This window comes from Athene noctua, chromosome 21 (assembly GCF_965140245.1).
Source record: "Athene noctua chromosome 21, bAthNoc1.hap1.1, whole genome shotgun sequence".
NCBI classification, from domain to species: domain Eukaryota; kingdom Metazoa; phylum Chordata; class Aves; order Strigiformes; family Strigidae; genus Athene; species Athene noctua.
Genome location: NC_134057.1, coordinates 8,739,628 through 8,765,272, shown reverse-complemented (window position 1 = coordinate 8,765,272; position 25,645 = coordinate 8,739,628). Strand labels below are relative to the sequence as shown.

Here is a 25,645-nt window from a genome sequence, read left to right as displayed (position 1 = left end):
TACCAAACGTACTACAGGTAAAGTCAATTTATTCCGTAATGGAGATGAAAAATGAAGAGACAAGAATCAAACTGCAGTTTAGTCAAATAACGTGTATTGTATCTATTCTGCACAACAGCATACAACAGATCAATGCTCTATGCAAAAAGCCAAGGGATTCTTGACAACTGACTCATGTCTCTGAAACACTTAAAATAATTTAGCGTATTTTGCAAATGTCTAATAATATGAAGTTTAAGTATCAACACAAAGTCAAAAGCTACTTATCAACACCTGTCCCAAAACAGTAAGTATTTTGTCCTGAAGATCATATTTTTCGTAGTGACCCAGTGTGACGCCAACCTATTTACAGTTTCAGAAGGAGTCGTGTTTCACAGAGACTGAACAAATTCCTTGAAAAACTTATTGATAAAACGAGGTTCCAGGTTTTCCAGAAGCATAGAGACCTTCCTGTGACTAACTCATGTGACACACAGCAGTGGGCTAAACCCGGACCAGGATATTATCTTCCTGCTGAGCTTCAGCTTCCCTCCTGTTCTACCCACCGTAGGAGCGTTCCCACCAATCTTTGCCCAATTAAATTAACAATTACCTTTGCACACTCACCTAAACTATTTTAGAGGCAGCCATATTTTATCATTCTACTAAAAATTCTATTGAAACATGTTTTCACATCTGAGAAGACATGTATATGCAGAATATATTGCAGGATATTTACATACTACCATACCTGTTGAGAAAAATCAAAATTACCTTGTATGATAAAACACCTATATGGTATTTTGCCAAATGGTTAATATTTAGGCTCTGTTTGCTCATTAAACTCCACAAATACTTAGAAGAAATATGATTAAGTAGAAATGCATCAAACATTGCAGGTAAAAAGGAAATAAATCCAGTTGAAAGATATGAGAAATTGCCCTAAAAAATGTTTATATTAACTTTCTTCTTTGCCAATGAGAATAGAAAATAAGAGTTAACTGCCTGTTACAGTGACATGATGGTAGCATTGTGTGTCATCCTGAAGAAAACCTGAGCTTGGAGCAACCTCAGATGACTCATCCGTCAGATGGTGGAGACTAGGAGAAAAATGAAAGCAATGTTTTTACTTCCTGGGATAGGCTTAGTAGCTTAGAACATCACTTCTCACATCCTGCCTGCTGATCCATAAGATGATACCTATTACTGTCCTTAAGATGATATTACATCCTACTCTTTTGCAGAAAATAAGGTTCTCCAAAAAGAATCAGTTTCTGAGGGTGAAGAGGAAAATCAGGGTTGAAGAAAGCAGCAATAGATATCTTGGAGTAAGGAGACAAAAACAAACATTTACAAAAATGTTTTGCAAAAAAGCTTAAGGACAAGCAATCGTAACTTTTAAAACCAAACTCACGTGGGTCACGTGGGTAACAAGTATATACTATTTTAAATACTTACTGTAATACCATGGGATGGTCCCATATGTTGCACATGAAGGCCTGGGGAATTGTAGTAAGACATTCCAGCTCTAGTCAGTGAAGTTGGTGGTGTGAAACCAACTGTGTGACTTGCATATGACAGACCTAAAAATTGTTAAAACAATGCAACATCAACATTCTTGTTTATATTACAAACTAAAGTGTGAGGTTTTTTACAATTTTTTACTACTGCATCAGTGATAGGTTAAGAAATGGTAACTGCTACCAGATTTGACATCGGAAAAATGTTCCTTATAGTGAAAAGCATGATGCAGAATTAATTTTTTTCCTGTAGCAAACTACCATATGTTTCAAAACATACATGACACAATTTAAACATAACTTTTCACTTAACATTAATGATGTAAGGCTCCCCTGGCAGTTTACTTTTAGTCACAAGTATTTCCATCCAATCTTCCATTTCTCTTGGACAAAATGGCTCCCTGAACAAAATAGTCTGAAGAAACAGAGGTTGCCATCTCACACTGGGCCACTACAAGTTTCCACAAAGGAACTGGATGTAGGTGGCTCCTCCAGGGCACACCAGACCCGCATCCAGGCCTCCCCATTTTGCCCCAGCGTTTGTAGGCAGCGATCCAGAGATCTCTGGGGCTGTGAAGTGGAAACATTTTGGCATTAGTTGCTAGCTGGACTAGGCTAGCAACTAACATTTAAAATTACAACTTGTTTTATTAATGAAAGCCTAATATTCAGAAGTGCAAATACCTAATTCTTACATTGAAATATTTCCTTTCTGTAAGAACTAATTTATAAAAATGCAGACTACCTTTATAGCTAACCAAGGTAAACAGAAACAGCAACTGCCAAGTGCTTAAAGCTCAGACCTTGAAGTGTTCTGAGTATTTCTCAAAACAGCACATTTTCCAAAACCTTTAGCTCATTATTGCTTTCTGACAAAATATCAGTAAGGTAGGAGACAAGACTTTACTCAGCTGTTTAGTATCAGCCACTAGCAACTGCTTTAGAGAACTGTGATCAAAAAAACTTCTAAAGGTCCATTAAACTTTTATAACGCCACACTGGATATAACAGTTTTCACACTTCAACACAATCAATGCAAACCAGTGCCACTGCAGCTACAGTATGCACCAACACCCAGCTTTGTCCTTAACTGCATATATCTGTGTTTGTGCCTACAATTGATGAGACAGGATCTTAGAGGGGAAAAAAAAAAACAAAAAAAACAAAAAACCAAACAACAAAACCCCAAGCCTCAGATCACTAATAAAGTTATACAAGAAAACATATTCCCCTTGCCTCCTTCAATTCTGTGTTTGATTTCCTACATCCCCAGTGTATGTCTGGTGTAAATTATGAGCGACTGCAATAGAATCACTGCCACTTTAGAGTAGTTAAACAATGCAGATTAACAAAATCAATCTGCTTTTTGACTACACAATCTGATTGTCTGTACAGCACATGTTTTATTACTAAGTGCTTTTGTAAGCACAAGGACAGAAACAAGTCAGTGTTCAGGTAGGTGACAATGTGTTGCAAATCAGAGATAAGAGCCCGGAACAATAAAAGGCAAAAAATATGCTTTAAGCCACATTTGCAACATTACAATCTTGGACTGCTTTGGGATAAACCAGCTCCAAAAGTTTCATAAATATGTCTACATGGCAGTCAAAGAAGTGATAACAGAGTAGTGCATGTACATCCAAGTAGCTCATCTCTGCAGCCCAAAATCTCTAGCCTACCTGCAGAAGCAAAGCATGTAAGCTTATCTACACTAAAGACTAATTGGTAATTAGTGTAACTAATCCCCAGCTGCCTAGGAAGCAATACTTCCACAATCTTCAAAGTTTCATGCATTGTGCTAGAAATCTCAGCAGGATCTCAGCCTGTAAGAGTCCTCAGAAGCAGCAACTCAAGCCATGCAAGCATAAAAGGCTCTGGGATTCAGGACCCATTAAACCTGCCATGTGCCATATAACCGTTTCTAGCTGGTTTCAAATTATGTTTCTACAAATTCAGGCACATCATTTCCAAAACAAAACATGCCCCACATCATGGTTTAAACCCTGCTGGCAGCCAAACGCCATGCAGCCACTCGCTCACGCTCCCCTGCCCGGGAGCACGGGGGAGAGAAGTGGAGGGGTAAAGGTGACTCAGGTTGAGCCGAAATCAGGACACCAAGTCATACAGTTACTTGATGCAAAATATAGCTGTTTCATTATTCTGCACAGATAGTTTTGACAGTGTTTTACTGTACTACTTTAGATACAAAATACTCTCAAAACCTGTTTGTTTTCATCCATTACTGCATTCATACATCCCAGAGCTCTGTACAAAATTCCCCACTGATCTTATTAGTTCTCTAACAAACCGCTGCTTCTATTTTTATGAAGTCTGAAACTCCCCAACTGTGGATATTAATTTATCAGATGTGAAGGACAGTGACATAGCTGCCTGTGGAGAAGTCATGGTCTGGAACATTTACTGTGTCGACATTATCAAAATTGTGAACTCTGTTAGAAATGATCATTTCAGCTGTGCTATTTTTAACTCTGCTTCAGACTGTGTTTCAGCATCTCCCGTTTGTGGGATAGAATTCCCACTAGAACGTAGCACTCTCGTATCAGCTACTGATGGGAAGACAAGTCCACAGGGAACAAGGAATGTGCTTCAGTCCCAGTGCAGGAACAAACTGCTGGGGTACTCCTGCACAGACACATCAGTATTTAAATATCGGGTGCATTTCTAGGTCATCTAGGATGCAAGTGTGTGAGTTAACAGATCATTTTTCCTACACATACTTTTAGTTATAACCACTGTGTCAACTACAGATAAAACGTGCAGTTGAACACTGTATTGCTATGAAGGCTGCACAATGTACCATGACTGTCCACAGTCGTTAGTTCAGAACAGTTGTTAGCATAACTACATTTCTGTACACTTCCGCTACAGGAAAAGGATAAGAAAACATATTGTTTTCTTGGTAACATACCTTGCAGAACACTGAAGGTCAAGTGATTTGGCTCATTTCAGAAGCCCAAAAACCTCTACCATAATGCTCATCTCTAACACTAAGACGGCTTATGGCCATAGCTAGTTTTTACACATACTTACTCCTTTTGCAACACCTGGATGAAAACTGAGTCCTTCTGAAAAACTAAAGTCAGTCTTGAAAATTCAAGAGTTTAAAGACATTTCATATGTTCTAGCAGACCCGTGTAAATAAAATGTCTCAATCCTATCTTGCAGAATGTGTCAATATAGAGCACATCTCATTTGCCCCTGCCATAGGACTTTGTCTGACAGGTTCTAGAGGCGAGCTTGGGAAAGCAGAGCATGCAGAATTTGCTTCGTTATGCACAAGTGAGTTTGTCACCACTGTATAACATCCAACAACTTTTGGGCTAACAATCTGTTTGGCCACTAACTTTTAATGAATGTTTAAGTGCAATGTTAAGGGATTTTAAATTTCAATAAATTTGTTAGTAACATAAATACATTTCCTTTGACTTAAAAAAATATATTCCATAATTAAAAACTCAAAAGCAAACCAACCTTTTCCATACAAAGTACTAGAGAAAGGAATTGTTAATTTTATAGTTACTGTTTTACAATAGAAAATAGCAGAAATACAAAAGCCATTTCTGTGCTAAAGAGATTAGACTTCCTATAAGAAGTTTTGATTCAGAGCACAACAGCAGTCTCATTACTAGTTCATCATCAAACTCTAGAAATCTTTTTGAACTATGCATCCTGTTTGGCAACTTCTGTGGAAAGGGGAAAAAGGAAAAAAAAAAAAAAAGACAGTAAGAGAGAAAAAGAGCAAAAATGAAAATAAAAGTTCAAGTGATAGCTGCTTAACTGACCTTTAATATCTATTCACAGTGTAAAACAGAACCATCCAAAAACCATATTGCACTAGAAGACATCTAAGGCAAAACTCTTCTTACATTTATAGTGCAGTTTTTTTCTCCAGACTAGCTTTGAAAGCCTACTGAACTAAATATATTAATAGGGCACGTTACTATGTGATGCATACAATAACTTTAGAAACTGGGTTAAATATTTACCAGGTGATATAGGTCTGCTAGAACTTGGTGAGGGTGTATAAGGGATAGGACTGGACACAGTGCGAGGTCTTAATCCTTGTGCAGACATCTCATTAAAATATCTAACAAAAAAAGGTAAAGAATAATTAGATCAAACCTTTTAAAATGTGCCATGTTTTAAATGTTTCACTGTGGTTTTTTTTTTCAATTCCCATAAGAATCACATTAGATTAATGAAGGACCAGTCACCTTTAGGAAGTCATGACAGGAACTCTCATCATTGCTGAAGGCTGATACTGGTTTGGCTTTCAATGGAAACAACTGGACTTATCTTAGTCATTTGTAGGGAAAACTGTATAAGTTGCATACGATTAGAATAGTATATATTAAGGCCAGAGGTATAAATCATGCCATCCAATCTGACCTATACTACATTCTTGCACTTTACACAATATTTCTCCATTGAACTCAACAGCTTGTCTAGCCAGAGTGTATCTTCCAGAAAGGCATTCAGAACGAGTCTGAAATCATCCAAAGTGTGTGTGTGCGTGTGGAATCATTAAAGTATTGGTAATTGGTTCCAACAGCTGATCAGCCTCATGTTTTAAAACATGTCCTGTTTCCTACGTGAATCCCTCTGGTCTCAACGTTGAGCCAATTGCTCATCATGTCTTTTGTCACTGGAACGGAGAGACATTTTGAACCCAGGACTGTCTCCCACTAAAGATACTTCTAGGTTGTGTTGCAGGACACCTCACACACTTCAGTGTGATAAACCAAACAGATTAGAAACTCAGGAAAGGCGTTTTTCCCCACCTGTAATAATTTTAGTGATATTTATTTGTATTTGAATACAGTGAAGCTTCTTCACAGCCATCGAGTGCTATATAAAAGGAGATAAAGTTCATACCAATTGCTCCTACTTGCCCCTTAATGTTTATATCTCAAAAGTCATTTTATATATTTTTTTCCACAGCACTAGGCTAGCAGCTTCCAGGTTAACTTGCTTACACCCTCTCCACTTAGATTTTTCAGTCATTCTCTAGATTAGAGATTCCCTTGCTCACCTTCACATATGCACATCAGTGCACCTGGGTTTATATTATTACATTTAGCTGTGTTTCTTTACTGGACACAGCAAAGCAGCAGGCAGAATTAGCTAACAGCCCTTTGACTCTTATGTGTCTCCCCTTCTACCACTGTCTTCTCAGAAATTCTTAGTAGTTACATTTATTTCTAGATCACAGGAAAAAAACCCACAACACTGAGCAGCTTTAAAAATATTCCTGTTTGATGGAACTCACAATGATGACTACTTTGAGGTCTGCGAGCCAGTTCATAAACTATTAGGAACACGTTTTGATACTGCATCTTAGTGATTTTTCACCAGGATATTCAGAATTACTAAGCTACAACACTTAATGAAGGCAGTACACTGTAGTAACACCAAAGTTGGTTTAAATCTGGGTAGATCAGGTAATAAAAGTAGCTGCAATAAAACAGCAGAAAGTTAAGAAACTGGCAAATTAAAAGTTTAATTAAATATAAGTTTTCTAAAGAGCTACCAGTGGCAAGGTTAGCAAAACTGAACTGGCTAGGCTACCTCTGCAACACACAGTAACTTGTAATGCAGACAGTACATGTATTGCAGCAAGGCAGCAGTCTTTATGATTTAATCATATTATATTTTTACATAGAGACAATTTTCTGTAATTCATCCTAGCGCCGGGATCAGGTGAGCTGGAATAGCAGCACACTGTTAGGATGTTTCCTGGTTTCAGACATTTCCCTACTACTCCAGAGAACAGGATGGAGGGGATTGAGAAAACAAAGCTATTGCTAGTCAGGAGGAAGTTTTGGGAGAGCTGTGTATTTGGCATTCAGTAAAGTATTTACATCTACCCCCAGCTGCAAAAAATAACTATCATCAGCTAACAAAACGCACCTGAAGAAACTGGGTATCTGATCCCTCACCACCACCACTTTTAGGAAAATAACATAAGATGACAAAAATCTACATTTTAAAATCATTACTGCATGTAGTTTCACAATTATTTTGTCTGCACAGTTCTCCTAAGACCAACCACTCTAATACCTGCTTCTTCCTTCCCTTTACTTTGTATTACTTACACTGCAAATATCTGGAGCAATTCTGTCATGCCTTTGTAGTACCAAGAAAATCAACATGACAATGAAATTTCTTAGTAGTATGGCATAGTTAATAAAATTCCCCTATTGATTACCACTTCCTATAACTAGTTAACCAAAAAAAAAAAAAAATAGAATGCTCTACATTTTTGGATTCATACTGGTAATGCACATAGATTTAGATTTTGACTCTTATTTCCATGACAATGTAAACACTGGCAGAAAAGACTAGGCTAATAAAAGTAGATTCAAACATCAGAATTGTGTGTTTCTAAGGATTTAATTTATATAGCATTCAGTACATCTTAATACCAGATGTCAGTTGCCCAGTATTTCGTTAAAATGAAAACACTACCTTGAACTTTAAGGGTGTTCCTTAAAACAAAATACCTGGTACTTTGTTTCTGGTAAATTATGGCTTTTAACAAATACACTGATGACCCCGGAAGAAATCTCAGTATCTGAAGAATTCACAGTACAAGGTAACTCTTAATTTTATTTATTCTAGATTTAGAGTGATCCTTTAATGTAAAACAGTGCAACAAAATAATGAGCATTTGATAATTAAGAATGTTTTATTCAAAGTATACTTAAAAGCCTCTTTCAAGATATAACACTGTCATGTGATTATGATGTGAGAAAACACTAAAAGGCCTCATATAAAACCGTGAAAATCTCAAGACTATCTGGAAGGTCAATGCAAGCAACGCAGCTTGCACTGGAGAAAAATAATGAAGGATGTTATGGTTTGGACATCAAGAACAACCCAACAGATCTGGAAATGCTTCCTCTCTCTAAGGCTTTACACAGTATCCCTTTGTATTTGGCTCGACACATTCCATTTTCTGCAAAGGACAAATTAGCCCCAAGTAAGGACATCGTTCCTACCTCACAGAATTCCTTGCAGTTACCAAGTTAGGGGGAAAACAAAGGTACTATGATTGATGGATCCTGTAACTCAACTCCACAATGGGAATTATGAAAACCCTAAACAATCTTCAGACACAAATATTTTCTCATTGTTAAAAACTAAAGCAATTTCTACACAAGTTTGATATCACTATACTGAAGATATTCTTGGACCATGATGAAATTCTGTATGTATATTAAACCCATATAGATGTTATTTCTATAAATACTTATTCTATAATACGCAAAAAGTAGCACGAGTATAATAAGCAAAATGTCAACGTATCTGGATGGTTAAAAAATACAAACCTTTCATCGTCCATTTCTAAGCTGGATTCACTTTCTGACAGTTGCCTGCAGAGTGCTTCCCTACGTTCCATTTCCCTCTGTAATTTTCTCTGAAGTCTCAAGTTTTCTTCTCTCATATGTCGCTCTTCTTCTAAATATTGTGCCATCTTCTCCGAATCTGAAATTCAGAATTTTGTTAAAATTTGATTAAAATTCAATCTCACAAACAGGCAAATATGTTGTTGTTAGTTTTATTCTGGTACTTCAAGAATGAGGGTGCAGAAAATGCTCAAGATGAATCATTTAAAGTTCTCATCTCCAAATCATTACTTCAAAGCCTACTTCAGAAAAATAGATATTAAAATAAATTAATGGTTGACAGCAATAATTTCTGAAAATAAAAGGTAAAAATCAAAAAAGTTTTAAGCATTTACTTAAATATATTTGAAAAGGGAAAAAGACATGAATAATAAAAACAAAACTATAAAGAAGATATACAATGACTCCTGCTCCATTAAAATAGTGCTATTCCACGTCCACAAAGATTTTACTCCAACACATAGAAGAAATTATTGTAAAAATATATTTCCATTTAGAAGGAGGAAGCCCAAAACAAGTTCTGAAACCCAGAATACTCAAACTTGTATTAAACTGCTACCTTATATGTATTCTATAGCATTCTTTCAACGACACATTTTATCCTAGATTGGCCAGCAGAACATGTACCGATATTAAAAGCCAACAAGTTCTTTATTCTTCACATCAAAGGGCAATTCGAGTTTGCAATTCTAAACAAATTCAACAAACATCACTTAAATAGTCTGGTATCACAGGCTATTTAAAGTGATAAAATCAAACTATGGAAAGCTACGAAGCATTTTGACAGGTTAAATAAAACGGAACACATGAAGACTTATGACACTGTATTTTGTGACGTTTTTCTAATGTTTGGTCAATTTTATAGTTATTACTTGACATTAAAGAAGAAACAAACTACGATTCATCATATTTTGTGACCAATTCTTTATGCAGCACCCTTCAATCAAAAGAATATTCCTGTTTCAGATGCCTGTTCCCAAACTATCCGCAATATGTGATTTATTTTTTCTGTGAAAAAACTGCTTCTAAATAGAACAGTATCACTTATATAAAACTATTATTACACCAAAACTGTTCCTAGACTGGAAGTAAGTTCTTCAGGAATACAAAATGTAGTATCAGTATCAAGAGTTTAGTAAGTAGATTTTACTATTTGTGAGTAATACTAGAGGTTCCCTCATGACAACATATTGCAAACATCAAATTGAAAACTGTATTTCAGTTTTATCTTCTGCTTGCACGCTAGCACACCCACCCTTTCTGTCAGTACTGCTATTCATACCGCAGTTCTGTTTAATCTGTTCAAAGGGAAAGAGTACTTTTAAACCTAGATCTCCTTTTTTGACTTTAAATGCTTCTAAATTTTTACTCTAAATCATGATAATTCAAAAAAACCCACTTAAAAATAATAAAGAATACTTGAAATTGATTAGGACGGATTTGTACATAGATTACATTATATCTAAGGCCTTGCTCTCGTTCTGAAGTTGAGTAAGTGAAGGCTGCAGTGCAGAATAAGCAAGTACAAAGATCAGCAGTCCTTATTTTTTTTTAACTGACACAAATTATTAATATCACCAACTTGCACACAAGGCCTCTGCAAAAGAACACTCTTCCATCATCTCTGTCTTTAAGGAAGGCCAGTGCCCCTGGCAAGCTATTTCTCTAAATATTCCAGTGAGCCTGTCAAGACAAGCACATTAGAGAGGGAGAATATTGCCTGTTTCCCACTCACCCAAATTTTTCTGTCTATATGGCTAGTTATCTACTTACCTATCAACTGAAATATAATGCTACTGTCTAGGAACTATGCAGAACTGATGGAACTCGGAAAATTTTTTTAGCATGAAGGATTGGCACTACAAAAATCACAGGAAGGCACAAGCAACCCTCCTGCCAGCTGACACCATGTGCCCAGAACCACAGCCTCTTTTCTTGAAATGGCAGGGCAAAAAGCAAGCTTTCCACTTCTGGTCAAGGGTCCATGACACAACAGGAAAAACAAGGACTTCTACACAACTATTTATCCTGTCCACCTTCAAAGCAATCTTACATAGGTAAAAATAAAAGAAGATTAGTTTTTCTGCTATATTATAAAGTCAAATAACTGCCTGAACGATTGTTCAGTCGAACACAGTTACAATTACAGGTAGCTGCAAACATTAACAAGCGAAATTCTTGTATACAACTAAACTTTATTTTGCTGTTAATTCTTTCGAGAAATTCTTAATTTATACAAGACTCTTACAAAGTAGGCCATAAGTAAGTTTTGAAAAATCTTTATGTTGAAATACTGCTAAGTCTCTGAAAAACAGAAAAATAGAAAGAAACATATTTTCTGGCCCAAAATATTCAAGAAATATTTGGTGATTCTTCCAGACATCCTTCTAGTAAAGCTAAAAAACCCCAGCTGCAGTATAAATACATCAACAAGCAATAATGCTACAATTATGAAAATGTTTTAATACAAACTTGCCCTATATTTTTCCACTTGTACCGTAAATTCAAATTTGTGAAAGGATATTTTAAAACGTCACATTACACAAACTTAAAAAGATTTAAAACAAGCTGTTTACTCACGCTGTAACTGTGCAGCCCTCAGTTGTTTCTTTAACCTCTCCACTTCATTCTTTAAAAATCTGATATGTCTCATCATATTTTCTGGAGAATCTATCTCCATTGATATGTCTCTGGGTGACGGTGGAGCAGATACTGGCTGGTCTAATTTCTCCTGCAAAATTCTGTATGAAAAATAGTTTAAACTTTACCTTCAATTCTATTGAGAAGAGAATCCCTCACGATGCCACTGCAAGGATTCTGACAGGTATATAAGATTTATTTCAACTACTGTCTTTGGGGAGAGAATTTTGGGAGGATTTATAATGCTTTCTTTTTTAACTCATAATAAAAACAGGTAAAATTTGTTGTCCAAGCATAGATGTATTTTCTAAAATATTCAGATACTGACACTCCCAAATGTTTCTGCATACAGTTCAGGAAAAACAAATTCTGGACTATATATGCTTACCTCAGTTTTATACTCAAGCACTATTTATTCCACAATAAGTTACTTCCATAAAAAAATAACTTCTAAGCAAACCAATTAATCTCTTATGAGTTTTTTACATTTATGTTCTTAGAGGAAGAACACATATTCAAGATGAAAAGATGAGTAAAGTATGTCTATGGTGAAACACAAACTGTTCTGCGTTTCACTGTTACTGAAAGAGTAAACGTCACAGTTTTTCTCAAGCGTAGTTAAATAGTCCATTTTTTCTCTTTTTTTTTTTTTTTAAATCTCAAACAGAAAGGTATTCCATATAGTAAAGATTTCAAATATCTCAAAAAACTGATTGTAAATTCAGGAGTAATGAACTTCTCTTATAATGAAATAAGCACATGGTAGATACTAAATGTTCTAAATCGTGATTTTTAGAGTTAACATATATTTTTCAGCCTGATAACACAGAACTGTTCTTGATTAGAAACATGTTGGTTGGCCAGATTCAACTCTTCCCTGAAGAGCAGGGACAGCACTATGCAAGCACAATTGTGTGCATGGCCCAGTAGTCACACGTACCACACGAAGTGGTACTAAAGCATGGTCTCACTCCGCCATGGATCCCTGGAAGAAGGCACACAGTCTGAGATAAATCAAACCAGAAATGGTTTGGCTTAAAGAGGCCTTTAAATCCAAGATGCACAGAAACCCTACCAAAGGCCCATCCCGCTATGGATTTACCACTGTTGAGTATCACATGTAGCTCTTCAGAGCACCTTCCACACAGTAGGGCTCTGTAAAAGGAAACTACAAAACCTGCAGTTCACCTAGGCTCAGATGTTTTCTCAGGCCCCAGTCAAGATTCACAGAGTCACACCAACATAAATGTCCTTAAACATGTAGAAGAAAATACGGTATTTATCATCTCTTCTCCCCTACTCCCCCCCAAACAGAGTTCTGATAATATGGCATTAAAGAGAATATTACTTTAATACCTATTTTTAATCTTAGCTTTCCCAGAAATATAAAATCTTAATGTCTTAACTTCTATTGAAGAAGCAGCGGGAAGCCTCAATGGCCTGAGTGCACACCACTGAGAAAAAGCTGAAGTTTTCTGCAAGCAGATAGGAAAAACCCAAGAGCTTCTCACATAGCAAATACACTGAAATACCACATTATTTTTCTGGGCCATGAATATAAAGCTGACCCCAAATCAGACGCTTTCAAAAGAGTTTATGAGCAGTTGAAAAAATTCAGCTAATTCCTTCAAGCTTTCCCAGATCATTTCCTACATCACTTAGTTTCACCTTCTTTAAGCAATCAAGGATGTGGCATCATGTAAACAAGGAGCTTTACAACTGCTGTAACTTCCAGGTTTTCATAGATTAAACAATTCTTATGGAAACGAGCTGAACATATCTAATCCAGAACCTTATGTATTAAATGATCTCTCTCCCACAGTAACAAACACACTGCAACAACACAAACCGTTTTTCTGCTTCAAGCTTATCCATCCTCTTCCAGAGACGATTCACCAGTGCTTCTTGTTCTTGTTCCAAAGTATTTTCAAGGTCAATCTTCTCACGTCTTAGCTGGAGAGGAAAAACAATCAATGAAAATGATGGCAATATGGATGCAAGGAACTGTTATTAGGAAAGATGATTGTCATAACATCACCATTTTACATGATGCTCTACGACAGCAAGGCGAAGGTGAAGAGACAAAAATCAGGCACAACACACTGACAAAGCCAGTGAAAAATAAAGAGATGAAGTTGTCATCTCCTTAACAGAATTTTTTCTCACAGAACTTGTTCTCTCTGGCCAATAAGGAGGAGTTTAAAACCTGGACACACGGCACTGATGATGTAACAAGCCTATTCAAAGACATCTCCTATTCCATTCATGTCTGAAGTTCAAACGGAATTTACTGTCCACTGCACAACATTTATGATTTGAAAAATTTTAAGACTTTTTTAGTAGAAGAATCACAGTTAAATAAGCCAGAAATGGAAAAGAAGCCATCTTTGCCTTCTGTTAAATAAAGAGGCAACATAACAAAAATAGTAAACAAAAAAACTGTGTGAACTGCCTTAAGTTGGGGAACAATTGACATCATCTGGAAGAGCAACTGACAGCGTCTACCTGGACTGTGCAAAGTATCTGACACTGTCCTGCATGACATCCTTGTCTCTAAACTGGAGAGACCTGGATTTGAGTCAGTGGATAAGGAATTGCCTGGATGGTGACACTCAGAGAGTTGGGGTCAACAGCCCAAAGTCCCAGTGGGGAGCAGTGAGGGGTGCTGTTCCTCAGGGGTGGCTGTGGGGACCGCCGCTGTTTAACAGCTTTGTTGGTGACAGGGACAGTGGGACTGAGTGGGACTGACACCGAGCTGTGTGGTGGGGTCACACGCCGAGGGCAGGGATGGGCCATCCAGAGGGACCTGGACAGGCTGGAGAGGGGGGACCTGCAAACCTCATGGAGTGCAACAAGGCCAAGGGCAAGGTCATGCCCATGGGTTGGGGCAATTCCCAGCACAAACCCAGGCCGGGTGAGCAGTGGATGGGGGGCAGCCCCAAGGAGAAGGACTTGGGGGAGACCTTATAGTGGCCTTTCAGTACTTAAAGGAAAGCTACAGGAAAGGTGGGGAGGGACCCTTCATCAGGGGCTGTAGGGATAGGATGAGAAGTAATGGTTTTCAGTTGAAAGAGGGTAGATTTAGATTAGATATGAGGAAGAAATTATCTGCTGTGAGGGGGGTGAGGCCCTGACACAGGTTGCCCAGAGCAGCTGTGGCTGCCCCCTCCCTGGCAGGGTTCAAGGCCAGGTTGGACGGGGCTTTGGGCAACCTGGGCTGGGGGAAGGTGGCCCTGCCTGGGGCAGGGGGTTGGGACTGGATGATCTCCAAGGTTCCTTCCAACCCAAACCAGTCTATGATTTTATGAAGTGTTACTGTATCAATCCTTACGAGCAGAAACAGATGTACTTTTATCTTAGCAAAGGCATTATAAAAGTAAATGCTTAACTTGTCATTGTTCCCATTCACTGACTGTGTGATCAAACATTCTTGATTCTACTATAAGCTAATGAAAGCAGATACAATGCAGAACCACATATAAGGAAGTCTATTATTAGTATTTTAGTACAATGCAAATTTTAATAAAAATACACTAGAATACTAAGAGGATCAGCTGATCTTATTCAGTAACACTGGCAGCTGAACTCCAGAAGTAAGCAGTAATTAAACATACTTGAATAGAACAACACCTTTAAGGTGAAAAATAGCATGGAGGCATTTTTCCCAGCCAAGCCCTAGTTAACACTCATCACTTTCCTGATGGGCAAATAATCCTACATTACAAAATGGAATGACACATGTTTACTGCATCAGTGGGTGAAGTGCGATTACAGCATTTAAATCTGCAAGGGCTCTGTGCTAACCACTAAATTAATATTGAGATACCCAAACAAAATGTAAACTTACACACTTCAGGTAACTGTGCAAGTTTAATGAATGTAATGAATGCATAACATTCTTCTTTAAAGCTAAGAGGAATTAGTTATTGTAAGTAAAAATACATATACTGATGAGTAATAGGGAACATAATTAGAATAAACACTCTCTAGTAAATCTTTCCATGCCTGAGTTTCCAGATGTACATTACACTTTAATAGAAGAGAAGCCAGGAGCAACATGCTTCAGCCTCACAGGAGGGGTGAGAATTTGGATCCTGACCAGCACTTAGCTCCCCACACCAGCAGCAGCTGTAGTGGTACAAAGGCAAAGGGCTCAGCCCGGGGAGACAGAAGGCACTTTGCCTCAGAGCACTGCTCATCAGCCAGTTCAGCCAGTGCTTGCGGCTGACCGTCTTCAGAGGGAAGGAAGTACACAGAACGCCCTGGGAATCTCCACACTGTGCTTCTACATTACCAACACACAGATCTTCACTGCACTGCAGAACTATCCATAAACACACGATGGAAAAGGTTTGCCTGCAGATTGCTACTTCTGCAGCTGTGGTTTTTGCATCACTTCAGTGCAGCACGGTTTAGACTCACCAGCTCTGACATAGTCTTTTTACAACTATGTTACTGATCTAGCACCAAACCAACCCACAAAAACATACTGTTGAAAATAAATCTATTTCATTTAATGGTAGGAAGAGCAGCAGACTGGAATTTGAATACAGAGTAAATTATTTATAACCTTGGATTTGAAAACTCTAAGATTACATTTAGTAATATAGCAACCATCACCAAGGCAGCAGAGTCCATTAATTATAAATCTGCAAGTAGGTGACCATGCACAACGGCAAGGTCAAATCATCTGCAACAAATACATAAATGAGCCTTGTGTTGTGCCCTGAAGGCTGACAGACATGCTCTGATGAAACACCAAAAGAAACAGGGTTGTGAAACAGAGATCTAAAACTCCACATTTTCCACAATACGAAAACACAGTGGAAACAAGTATCTTCCTGTCCTGATCTTGAGTGTTGTCCCAGTTCTTCCCAGCATCAGGATATTAAAGCTCTGAGGAAGAACACCTTGAATTGAACCTACAGGAGAAGTGACTGCAGCATCCTGACCAGAGCTGTGAATGCAGAGAACAGGTATATTTGTTTTGTACTAGGTAGTTACAGGTGTACTTTGAAATGTAGTCTAACTCTAGTCAATGAATTTGTTAGGAACAGGATAATATTCTGAACTAAAATAAGCAGGATGGGATTACACCTCAAGAACAAACCAGCAGCTCTGTCAATACCAGCGTCATTCTGTATGGGTTCAAAGTTACACTCCAATTAAACACCATTTAATTTTTACCACCACAACAGGGAAATGAGGAAGTATTGCTTTTTTGGACCATAATCTTGCCTTTAGAGGAAGACAAAAAACTCTTTTAACCTTCCTCACCATCCAATTGTGTTTCTTCTTGTCTCTCTATCTCTCGCTCATGCATACACTTAGTGCAGCTAAAATATCCATTGTCTGTGTATTCCTGGACTACCGCTTCTTCAATCTTCTTGCCAACTTACTAACAAGAACAACTGTTCCCTCCTGAAATGGAGATCTTCCAAATCAGTGAAAATTGAATATGATCTCTGCCTAAGCCCACTATCCCAAATTTCACTTCTCTGCTTCTCATCTGCCCCTCCTCCTTCATAGCTTTAATTCTTTGCTGCACTCAAGAATGTATTTCCAAAAGATTTTATACATTTCATGTTCTTCTCTTTTCAAAGGAGACAGGAGATGATTATTAGCAGTTTAGTTCTTATTTCTCGTCTTTTAACTGCATCAATTCTAGTTTCTCACTGTACTGTACAAAATAGAAAAGCAATTAAAAATAACAGCAAGACTACACAGACTTAGCCTCTGTAGGACAAAACTGATAGCTATTTATTTCCTATCAAACCACTGAACTGTAAGACAGAAAATTATTGCTCATTTTAACTGAGACATTCAGTTAATGAAATATTCACGTGTTGCAAGTTTCTTCACCATTAGCCTTCAGAGAAGAATGTTCTGCCACTTCAAGCTGACTTAAGAAAATTAAATCTGGCCACATTCGAACCCTCAGATCCAACTTGATCTTTTTATGTAGGCACATTTGAACCCTCAGATCCAACTTAATTTTTTACATAGGAGTAATGCAACTGTCACTAATACAAACTGGCCGCCTATTGATCTCCTGTGGCATAAGCAGCTCAGCTGAGAGAAAGCAAAGGAGGAAGGACACAAAGCATAGATAATTCATGTTTCATGGTTTAAAAATAATAGTTTGGTGAACATATTGGTGCAACCACCTGTTCACTGGTTATGGTGACAGATCCAGTAACGCAGACCTAGTTTATGCTCAAAGCACTGCTGAAGTACTCCTTCCAAGCCCTGTTTACGAGGTCTCCCAATGGTTATGTTGAGGTGTGGTGGCAATCTCTCTCCCCTAATTCCCTATGTGTACAATAAAGGCACCATTGCTCTACTCACAACTTAGGCTCCTTCTTGCTAGGTATGGCACATGCCCCAAAGGCTGTTGCTTCAGCTGGCTGATTAGCACAAAAAGCTTTTTTAAACTTTGTGCAAGAGAAAAAAGCATGCTGAAGTTCAAAGTAACTTGAGATTTACTATACCTTACTGTAACATAAAACAAAGGTATGCATTCCAGTACATGTAAATACAGATGGAATTTCTAAGACTCACAGACAAATCTAACATCTTCATAAACAAAGTAAATTTTCAAGGTCAGATATTTGAGAGAAAGACCTTTGAGCATCCGTGCTTTTTGAACAATCTATTGTTGATATTCAAATATAGCAACAAGCTTCAAATTTTATGATTTCACAAGTCTGTCTGCCCAGAACAATGATACAAAAATAAATACCATTAAGATTTCAGCCATGGCTTGTGCTAACATTTCACAGACCAAACCAGCTTATTATGTAAACTTACTCTGCATTTTGATTAAGTGGCCACCACCACCACCTTGTGGATAAGAGAGTTATTTCAATCTCATGTTAATTTCCATGCTGGTTAAGGATCTGCTGGCAACTACACCTTCCTACCTTTCTATCTTCCAATTTGTTCCACAGAGGTCTCCATATAGAATATGTCAGCATAAGAATCAAGAAAACCCATTTCATCATTGAGACAGCCATTAATTAATTCAGCCACAATGTCAATAGAAATAAGAGAGTTATACAAAACTGGTAGAAATCCAGATTACTAGCAACAAGTTACACATCTGATGAGAACAGGCAACAAAAAAAAAAAAACCACAGAAAAAACGTACTATGTTTATACCACCCAAATTACTGTGCTTCCATAAGCCAAAAAAACTGAAGATCTTTACAAGCCCACATGTTTCATCAGTTTGCCTTTTAAGTCAAAAGTACTACTAACGCCACTGAGATCCTCTGAAACACATGCCTAAAATTAGACACAAGAGCAGTCCCAATGTCTAAACTTCCAGTGGAATCATGACCAAAACAAGTTGTGTTTTATCTCTGCAATCTTCACAACTCTCTGTCTAGGGAGCAAGGGATTTGGACGTAGCCACATCTCAGATCTTTTTAAGCACACACAGAGCTGACAACTCGGTTTGAGTCCTGTGCTATCCAAGCTGCCACAAATGGGTGACCCAGAGCACAAGCAGACCAGGTAAATACTGTTTACTGTTGTGCTCAACCACTACCAGGAGTGACAGTTTTTCTCACTAGCAGTGTGAGAGTGGAAGCTGATGAACAGCAACAAGAAGCATTACTTACAAATAAGCTATGTTGGCAAAACTCACGGCTGTCATGTCCAGCTGACATGAAGGCCTGCAGTAAGGCTACTAAAAGATATATTGGCCATGAAAAAAATTAATCAAAGTTTCTCATGAGTTATGATAATGATTTATTGCTTTGAAAATTAAACTGACTTTTCTGTATTCGTGATATTGGCCAGTTTCTTACATACTTAAAAAAATCAAGTCAAATCTAAAGTATTTTTTTCAAATCCCTTGTTTTACAATTCTGTATTTCTGAAAACAACAAATTACCTGCTCCAGGGTGAGCTGCTTTGAAATTGTATCATTTTCCAGTTTTTTAATCTTCTTCATCAGTTTGTTCACTTGAAATTCCTGTTCCTGTTCTAAATGCTGCTCCAGTTCAGCTTTCTCATGTTGCAGCTAAAAATTCAGGAGACATGGAAGGATTTTAAACACACAAATAAAAACATGAAACACTGCACATCTTATACATTTATTTACACATTTATTCTTATTGCACGTTAAATTCTCTACTGATAATTCTTCTCAAAAGACTTCAAAATGCAGAAACCACCCAACAGCGCTTCAAAAAGCAACATTTTAAATTGTTTCACTTACAAGGCAGATAGAACTAGCCTACATTTCCAAATATTTAACAAAGTCAAATCAAAGGATATGTTCTATAAAAAATAATTATAGGCATGTCAAAAGTCAAAAGTCTATCATAATGTTCACAAAAGCATTAATTTTAATCTAAATACATAATCTCAAGAGCACCCAAATGATAAAAACCAGGTCTTAGCACGTTCTTCTCCCAGGCAGCTGAAAGATTAAAATCATTCCTGAAGTTATAACACTGAAATTGCTGTGGAACAAGATAGTAAAAAAAAAAAAAAAAATATCTGATTTCTATTCCTATGCTATCAAGAATACAAAGATTTTGATGACATAAAAGCACTGGTTATTTCAAATCAATGTTACAAATTTTCTTAACACTCAAGGGAATTTCTTTTTCACTTAATATTTCAAATGAAAGAAATCTTTACTCTCAAAGCTCTCAAGCAGATGGAAACCAAAAAGAACCCCACATTTTAAACACAAATTATGGCTTGGGGTAGAGTCACTTATCACATTAAAGACAAAATCACAATGGATTTCCTCTGAAACAGGGATCCAAGTCTTCCTGTGGATAAAACAGTGTGACTGGCACCATGGTACGAACATGTGTATTTGACTTGGGGGAAAAAAAATGTCACCCAAAGACAATGGTGTAACTACACCATGCTCTGGCCATCCACTGAAAACTGCAGGCGCTTTTTTCCACCTGCTTATTTTCTATGCCAGTTCTTCTGGCTATCACGTAACAATATGTAAGATCATAGCGTTCAAATACGTGAGGAAAATCTGAGGAAATGGAGACAGCACCTCAGAGTCATGGGCACGAGTGGAGGTTGCTGGATATCCACGGTGAAGAAATACACTTTGATTTTAAAACCAGCTAAAATTGCTAGTTCATTAATTCAGTTCCTTTTGCTGCTATTTAGAGACAAAATGGTCTGTGAAGTGCAGCCTGACAGAGAGTTCAGAACAGACAGGCTCGAGCAGAGAGAGCACCAGGCAGACAGGAACGGCAATATACACGCACAAGTTAGCAGTTTAACTGTGTTTTCAGGGTTTATCAACTTTGAGATTTTATTTGTCACAAATTAAACATCAGAATAATAACTAAAAGTGAGATTTATGCCTTTCACTCACTAAATTACAGTATTTTTTCTCAAAACCCTGATGCTCATGGAAAATCCCATGCACTTGAGGAAGCCACCTAGACTCCAACGTAATTCCCAAGACAGCACAGCAGCTCTTGATCAAATGGTTAAGAAATGTTGTTAAACTGTCTAGCTGGAAATAAAACCGCTTCATTTCTTGTGTGAGAATACACAGTGCTGCTAAGTGAGATTTTTTTTTTTTTATATTCACATTTTTAAATCAAAATACTGTTGTGGTTTAATAATAAAAAATCAGAAGTTTCTTACTTTGGTACTGCGGTTAAGCTTGGTTGGAAAAAAAACAGGTTTAATATGAAAACGCCATTATTTAGTCTTACAACTCCATAAGCCCCTCTCCTTTCTTTCCCCAACCCTACACAGCAGCTACAGTTGAAGACTGAAGACAGCGAAGAGCCCAAGGAGCAGGCAGCACACAGATCACCACCTAGCTCAAGTTATTTGCTGCACTTTCATCGTCCTTCATTTTGCTTCATTAAAAAAGCTAGATGCTTTTTTTTTTTTTCACCTAACTAAAAATTGAGACCAAAGCCCGTTGCTGTAATCTGCTTATATTTAGTTAGCAAATTAAACTGTGCGAAAAGGCACATAGCCAGAATCTCTTACTCAGCCTAAAGCCAGATGCTGCTAACGGAAAGCGTGTGGTTGGGCACTGCCAGCATTTGCAGACAGTCCAGTGAGTCAGGCTGATCATCAACTCAACAACAAATAACTGTTTCTTGATTTTGTGTGGTTCATGTAAATGCAACTACCGTATTATTTAAAACAAATTGAGCTGCAACAGCATAATCTTGCTTGTCATATCATTCCTTTTAAAGCTTTGCTGGACTTTCCATCACACAGGACCTGATGAGGCTTACTTGTGAGTGTGAACACCCTGCAGCCAAAGGACCGTTCCAGCTGATTAGAAAACTCCCAAGTGAAGCCAGGAGACATCCATTATAGGAATACCTTCTATTCCGATTTTAACATAAATACACCAGAAAGCAAAGTGAGTGAGAATAAAAAGAAACCCACACACACTTTCCTCTAGAGTGCTAAAAGGTATTATAATACAAAAGCCCTCTCAGACATTCTGATGAGTCTACTTTATTGTGATACTCCTCTTCATCCTTTCGGCTCCATTATTCAAAGTGGGAGAAAAATACCAATAACACACCCCAAAATACACAATTAATGATGTCTGTCACTCAGAATTTTTCTGTTTTGTTGACTTTCACTACTAAAACAATCCAAAACAAACAAAGACCAGTTAATGCTGAAACCCTAACACCAAAACCCAGAATTGCTAACAATGAGAGAATATACACTGGTAAAAACACTGGTGGGTAGTGTTTATTTAGTAAAGTATTTTCAAACTGGTTTTAATTACATGCAGTTATAGTAACAACTGTTTACAGATACACCTATGGCTGTCAGCTAAAGAGAAGAAAAAATATATTAAAATTGTCACCTTGATGACATTTTATAGACCTTGAACTGCGTATGAAAACTGTAGGAGAGGTACTGGGGAAATTTTCAGCTACATAAGACCAGGGACAGATTCGGTGCAAGAGAGGCAGCTAATACTTGAAGTGAGAACAGGGCTATCAGATGCAAAGCTTAGCAGCAGAAAGAGTGCATGCATTAGTTCAGTAAGTCCTATGCAGCTGCAGCAATATCCTCTCTCTACAGAAATAAGTTTCCAGATACAACGTAGGACCACATTTACCTTCCTTACTGTACTGGCTTATTCTGGAACTTCGGAAAGTCTTTTTATGAAATAATGGACCTAATGAAGTTCCCCTTATAAAAACAACCCTCATTTATCCCCCAGACTATGACCTTGTACACTGCACACGGTCTATTTTAAGTACTCCAGCCCTCAAAAGGTGTCCAATTCGTCCTCTGCTGCACCCTGAAAATCCTATTTATTAACAAATTTGTCTCAGCAGTTTGTCTCCTCTTTATGTCCAGATGTTCATCAAATAAATGATAGATGAGCTGACTCTGTTTATTCCACACAATCCCATTTGCATCCTTGAGCTGACACATCATATTTTGGAGAGCAGGAAGGGTAATAGCTTATGTTTACAGACTTACAATTTTTGAAAGAATTGTCAAGAATCAGACTTGCATCAGAAACAGTTCTGTATAGCCTCCCAATTACTTAATCTGTCTGACTACACATCATGCTATTATCTCGGTATGTTCTAACATTTTAAATTCAAGGGCAGATCCTTGGACCAATTTGCACTTCAAAAAAATGTAAGGGTACTGAAAAATAATCTGTATTTGATTTTGAGAAGGACTGTTGCACAATTTAAGGAATAATTGACTTTAAGTTCAAACAATATTAAAAATTAATTTCTTTTGAGTAGACTTCTTTCACAAAAGATAAATATTCAAGGTTTACTACTTTAGATTTCAAAACACTAACTCAACAAGTCCATGTACCCAGCTGCAAGAACAGAGCCTGCACTTCTAAATGATACTCTGCAAAATATTACTAATATTTTATAATAACTAAGGTTTAAGGACTGTATAAGAATATCATTCCAAACTTTCCTGAGACTTAGTCAGGTAGACAAAAAAATACTTAGAGTGAGTACATGGGAAAGTAGTGAATGTATATAAAGGATTATAAGAACTTTGTCAGGGATGTATGTGATGAAAAGCTTTTGTTTACTTCAAAACTTCTGTTGAGATGCCTGTACTCCTTCATCTCTGCAGCATTCAGCCTAGAAAATTAAACATTATGCTAAACAAAGGAAATTTAACTAGTAAAAGCATACACTTATTTACTGAGCTTGTACAGGCAGTAAAAGCTAGTGCCACACAGTTATAAACAGGTATTATCAAGCAATGGTATGGCACCAGAAAGCCTGGCAACAGGGAGACAGTATTACTCCAGTGAAAACACCTTTTATATGCTACTGTGTACGCTGAGAATCAATCTGGCATATAGTAAAATGTTTCCAAATTAATTTCTTACAATATTGAAAACCTGATGTAACTGTGTTTTATAATACTAATGCACATCATGCTGAACTGAGAAACTCTTATTAGGCTGTTAGTGAAGAGCACTAGCACTGCAGCTTGTGCTCTGGCAGACAGCTTTCACATTTAAAACATTTTCATGTTCTGGGAGCTCATTTCAGATGCCACTCTGAATGAGATGCATAAGCCCTACAATTGTGACAAACAAAGGTTTGACAAAGCAAAACACACAGAGGCACTATGAAAAAAGTCCCTCTGCTAGATGGCTTTCAACTGAATAATATGACAGTAATTTCGACACAGCCACAGACTAGTTAATATTTGAAAAATGAGGAGTCTACAAACCATATGCAGTTTACCAGAAGTACACCACTCCTTCTGTTCCAAAAAGCAAAGTCTTAAGACAAAACAGATTCATATGTTGGGGTGGTTTTTTTCCTCTTTAGTCATACAAAAAGCAGGAAGCAATTTGATGTACAATGTCTGACAGCATGAATTTTCAGTCTAGTTCCAGGTCAGACCAGTGTTGCCTGGCAAACACAGAGATTGAGAGTTTAACCCCAAAGAACAAAGAACAGTGGAGCAATCAATTACGGCCCACACTTCCACTGGAGACTACTGTATTTCTGGTTAAGTCATCATCCAAAGTCTGCATCTCATTTAGCTGGAATTCTCTCCAGAGTAAAGATACTAAAAACGGAAGTGGGCACTTACCAAATCACTATTAGTTATAACTGTCTCATCAGTCTTGCATCTGCTACATTCTAGTAGGTAACTAAGTATTGGTACTCGCAGATCTCAGGAAAAAACAAAAATGTCCATTGTAATTATCTTTGTGTCTGAAAAACATTAGTCAGGAATTTAGCACTACACCTGTGTAGCAGGAAGAGTATCCCAAACTAGTATTTACTCAAATATCTTCTCTAAGTTGAACGTGATGTGTGCTAATAATGCCCTCTTTTCCACAAAACGAGCGAGTTTGTTATATCAGGAGTTTCTCCTCTCAGATTTCTTTACCTGGCAGTCTACAGGGGTGTAATTTCCAAGATTCATAATTGAAGAATCAAAACTTCCAAACAACAGATAAACTTACAGAAAGCAAAAATCAATCTTGTTTTCAGTTCTTTGCTACTTAAGAAAATTGCTTGCAACTCATCAATATTCTAATAGCAACTTACTAAATCCATGATCATGGATTCTATAAAGATGGATATTATGGTATGTTTCCATGAAATAATTTTCTAAGTGTTTCCTAATTCTACAGGTAAAGTCTTCATGGGAAGGGCTCGTTTCCTTTGTATAATTTATGAGCCTGCTGAGCATGGTACTAGTGTTTAGGAGAATATATCAATATGCATTTTTCACACTTCACAGCAAGTTTATCACATCAAGGACATAAGCTATGAAATGAGATCTGCACTCAGCATACACACAAACAGAATAATAGTTTTAATATTAAACTGTTTGCTTTAAAACAAGTCCTCCACCTGTACTGCCACTCTTGAGCCATTATAGAGGTATCTGGATGACTCTTCATGTCTGGACTACAAAACCTGCTGACCAGGCAGATTCCTCTGCCACAGCTTAAAATATGATTTGCACTAGAGCTCTGATAGATCCCTGACCACCTTACCCTCTGTGCACTGCAGGGAAGAGGTGAACCTGTAAGCAAGATATTCCATGCCACTTGGCCTTCACAACCGC

The 25,645-nt window shown here is 37.4% G+C and overlaps 1 protein-coding gene across 3 annotated transcripts in view; it reads right to left on the bottom strand.

Annotated features, from left to right (window-relative positions):
- Positions 1-25,645, bottom strand: part of CCDC6 (coiled-coil domain containing 6) — a 55,207-nt gene that overhangs the window by 6,467 nt on the left and 23,095 nt on the right. For all 3 annotated transcript variants that reach the window (XR_012634960.1, XR_012634961.1, XM_074924270.1), the window contains exons 3-8: positions 19,470-19,598; positions 13,419-13,522; positions 11,510-11,670; positions 8,852-9,008; positions 5,507-5,607; positions 1,438-1,562 (exon numbers count right to left, since the gene is read on the bottom strand). Coding sequence is in view for 1 of the 3 variants with exons in the window: in XM_074924270.1 (XP_074780371.1) it covers positions 1,438-1,562; positions 5,507-5,607; positions 8,852-9,008; positions 11,510-11,670; positions 13,419-13,522; positions 19,470-19,598 (777 nt within the window). In the remaining 2 variants the exon portion in view is untranslated. The remainder of the gene's footprint in view (positions 1-1,437; positions 1,563-5,506; positions 5,608-8,851; positions 9,009-11,509; positions 11,671-13,418; positions 13,523-19,469; positions 19,599-25,645) is intronic.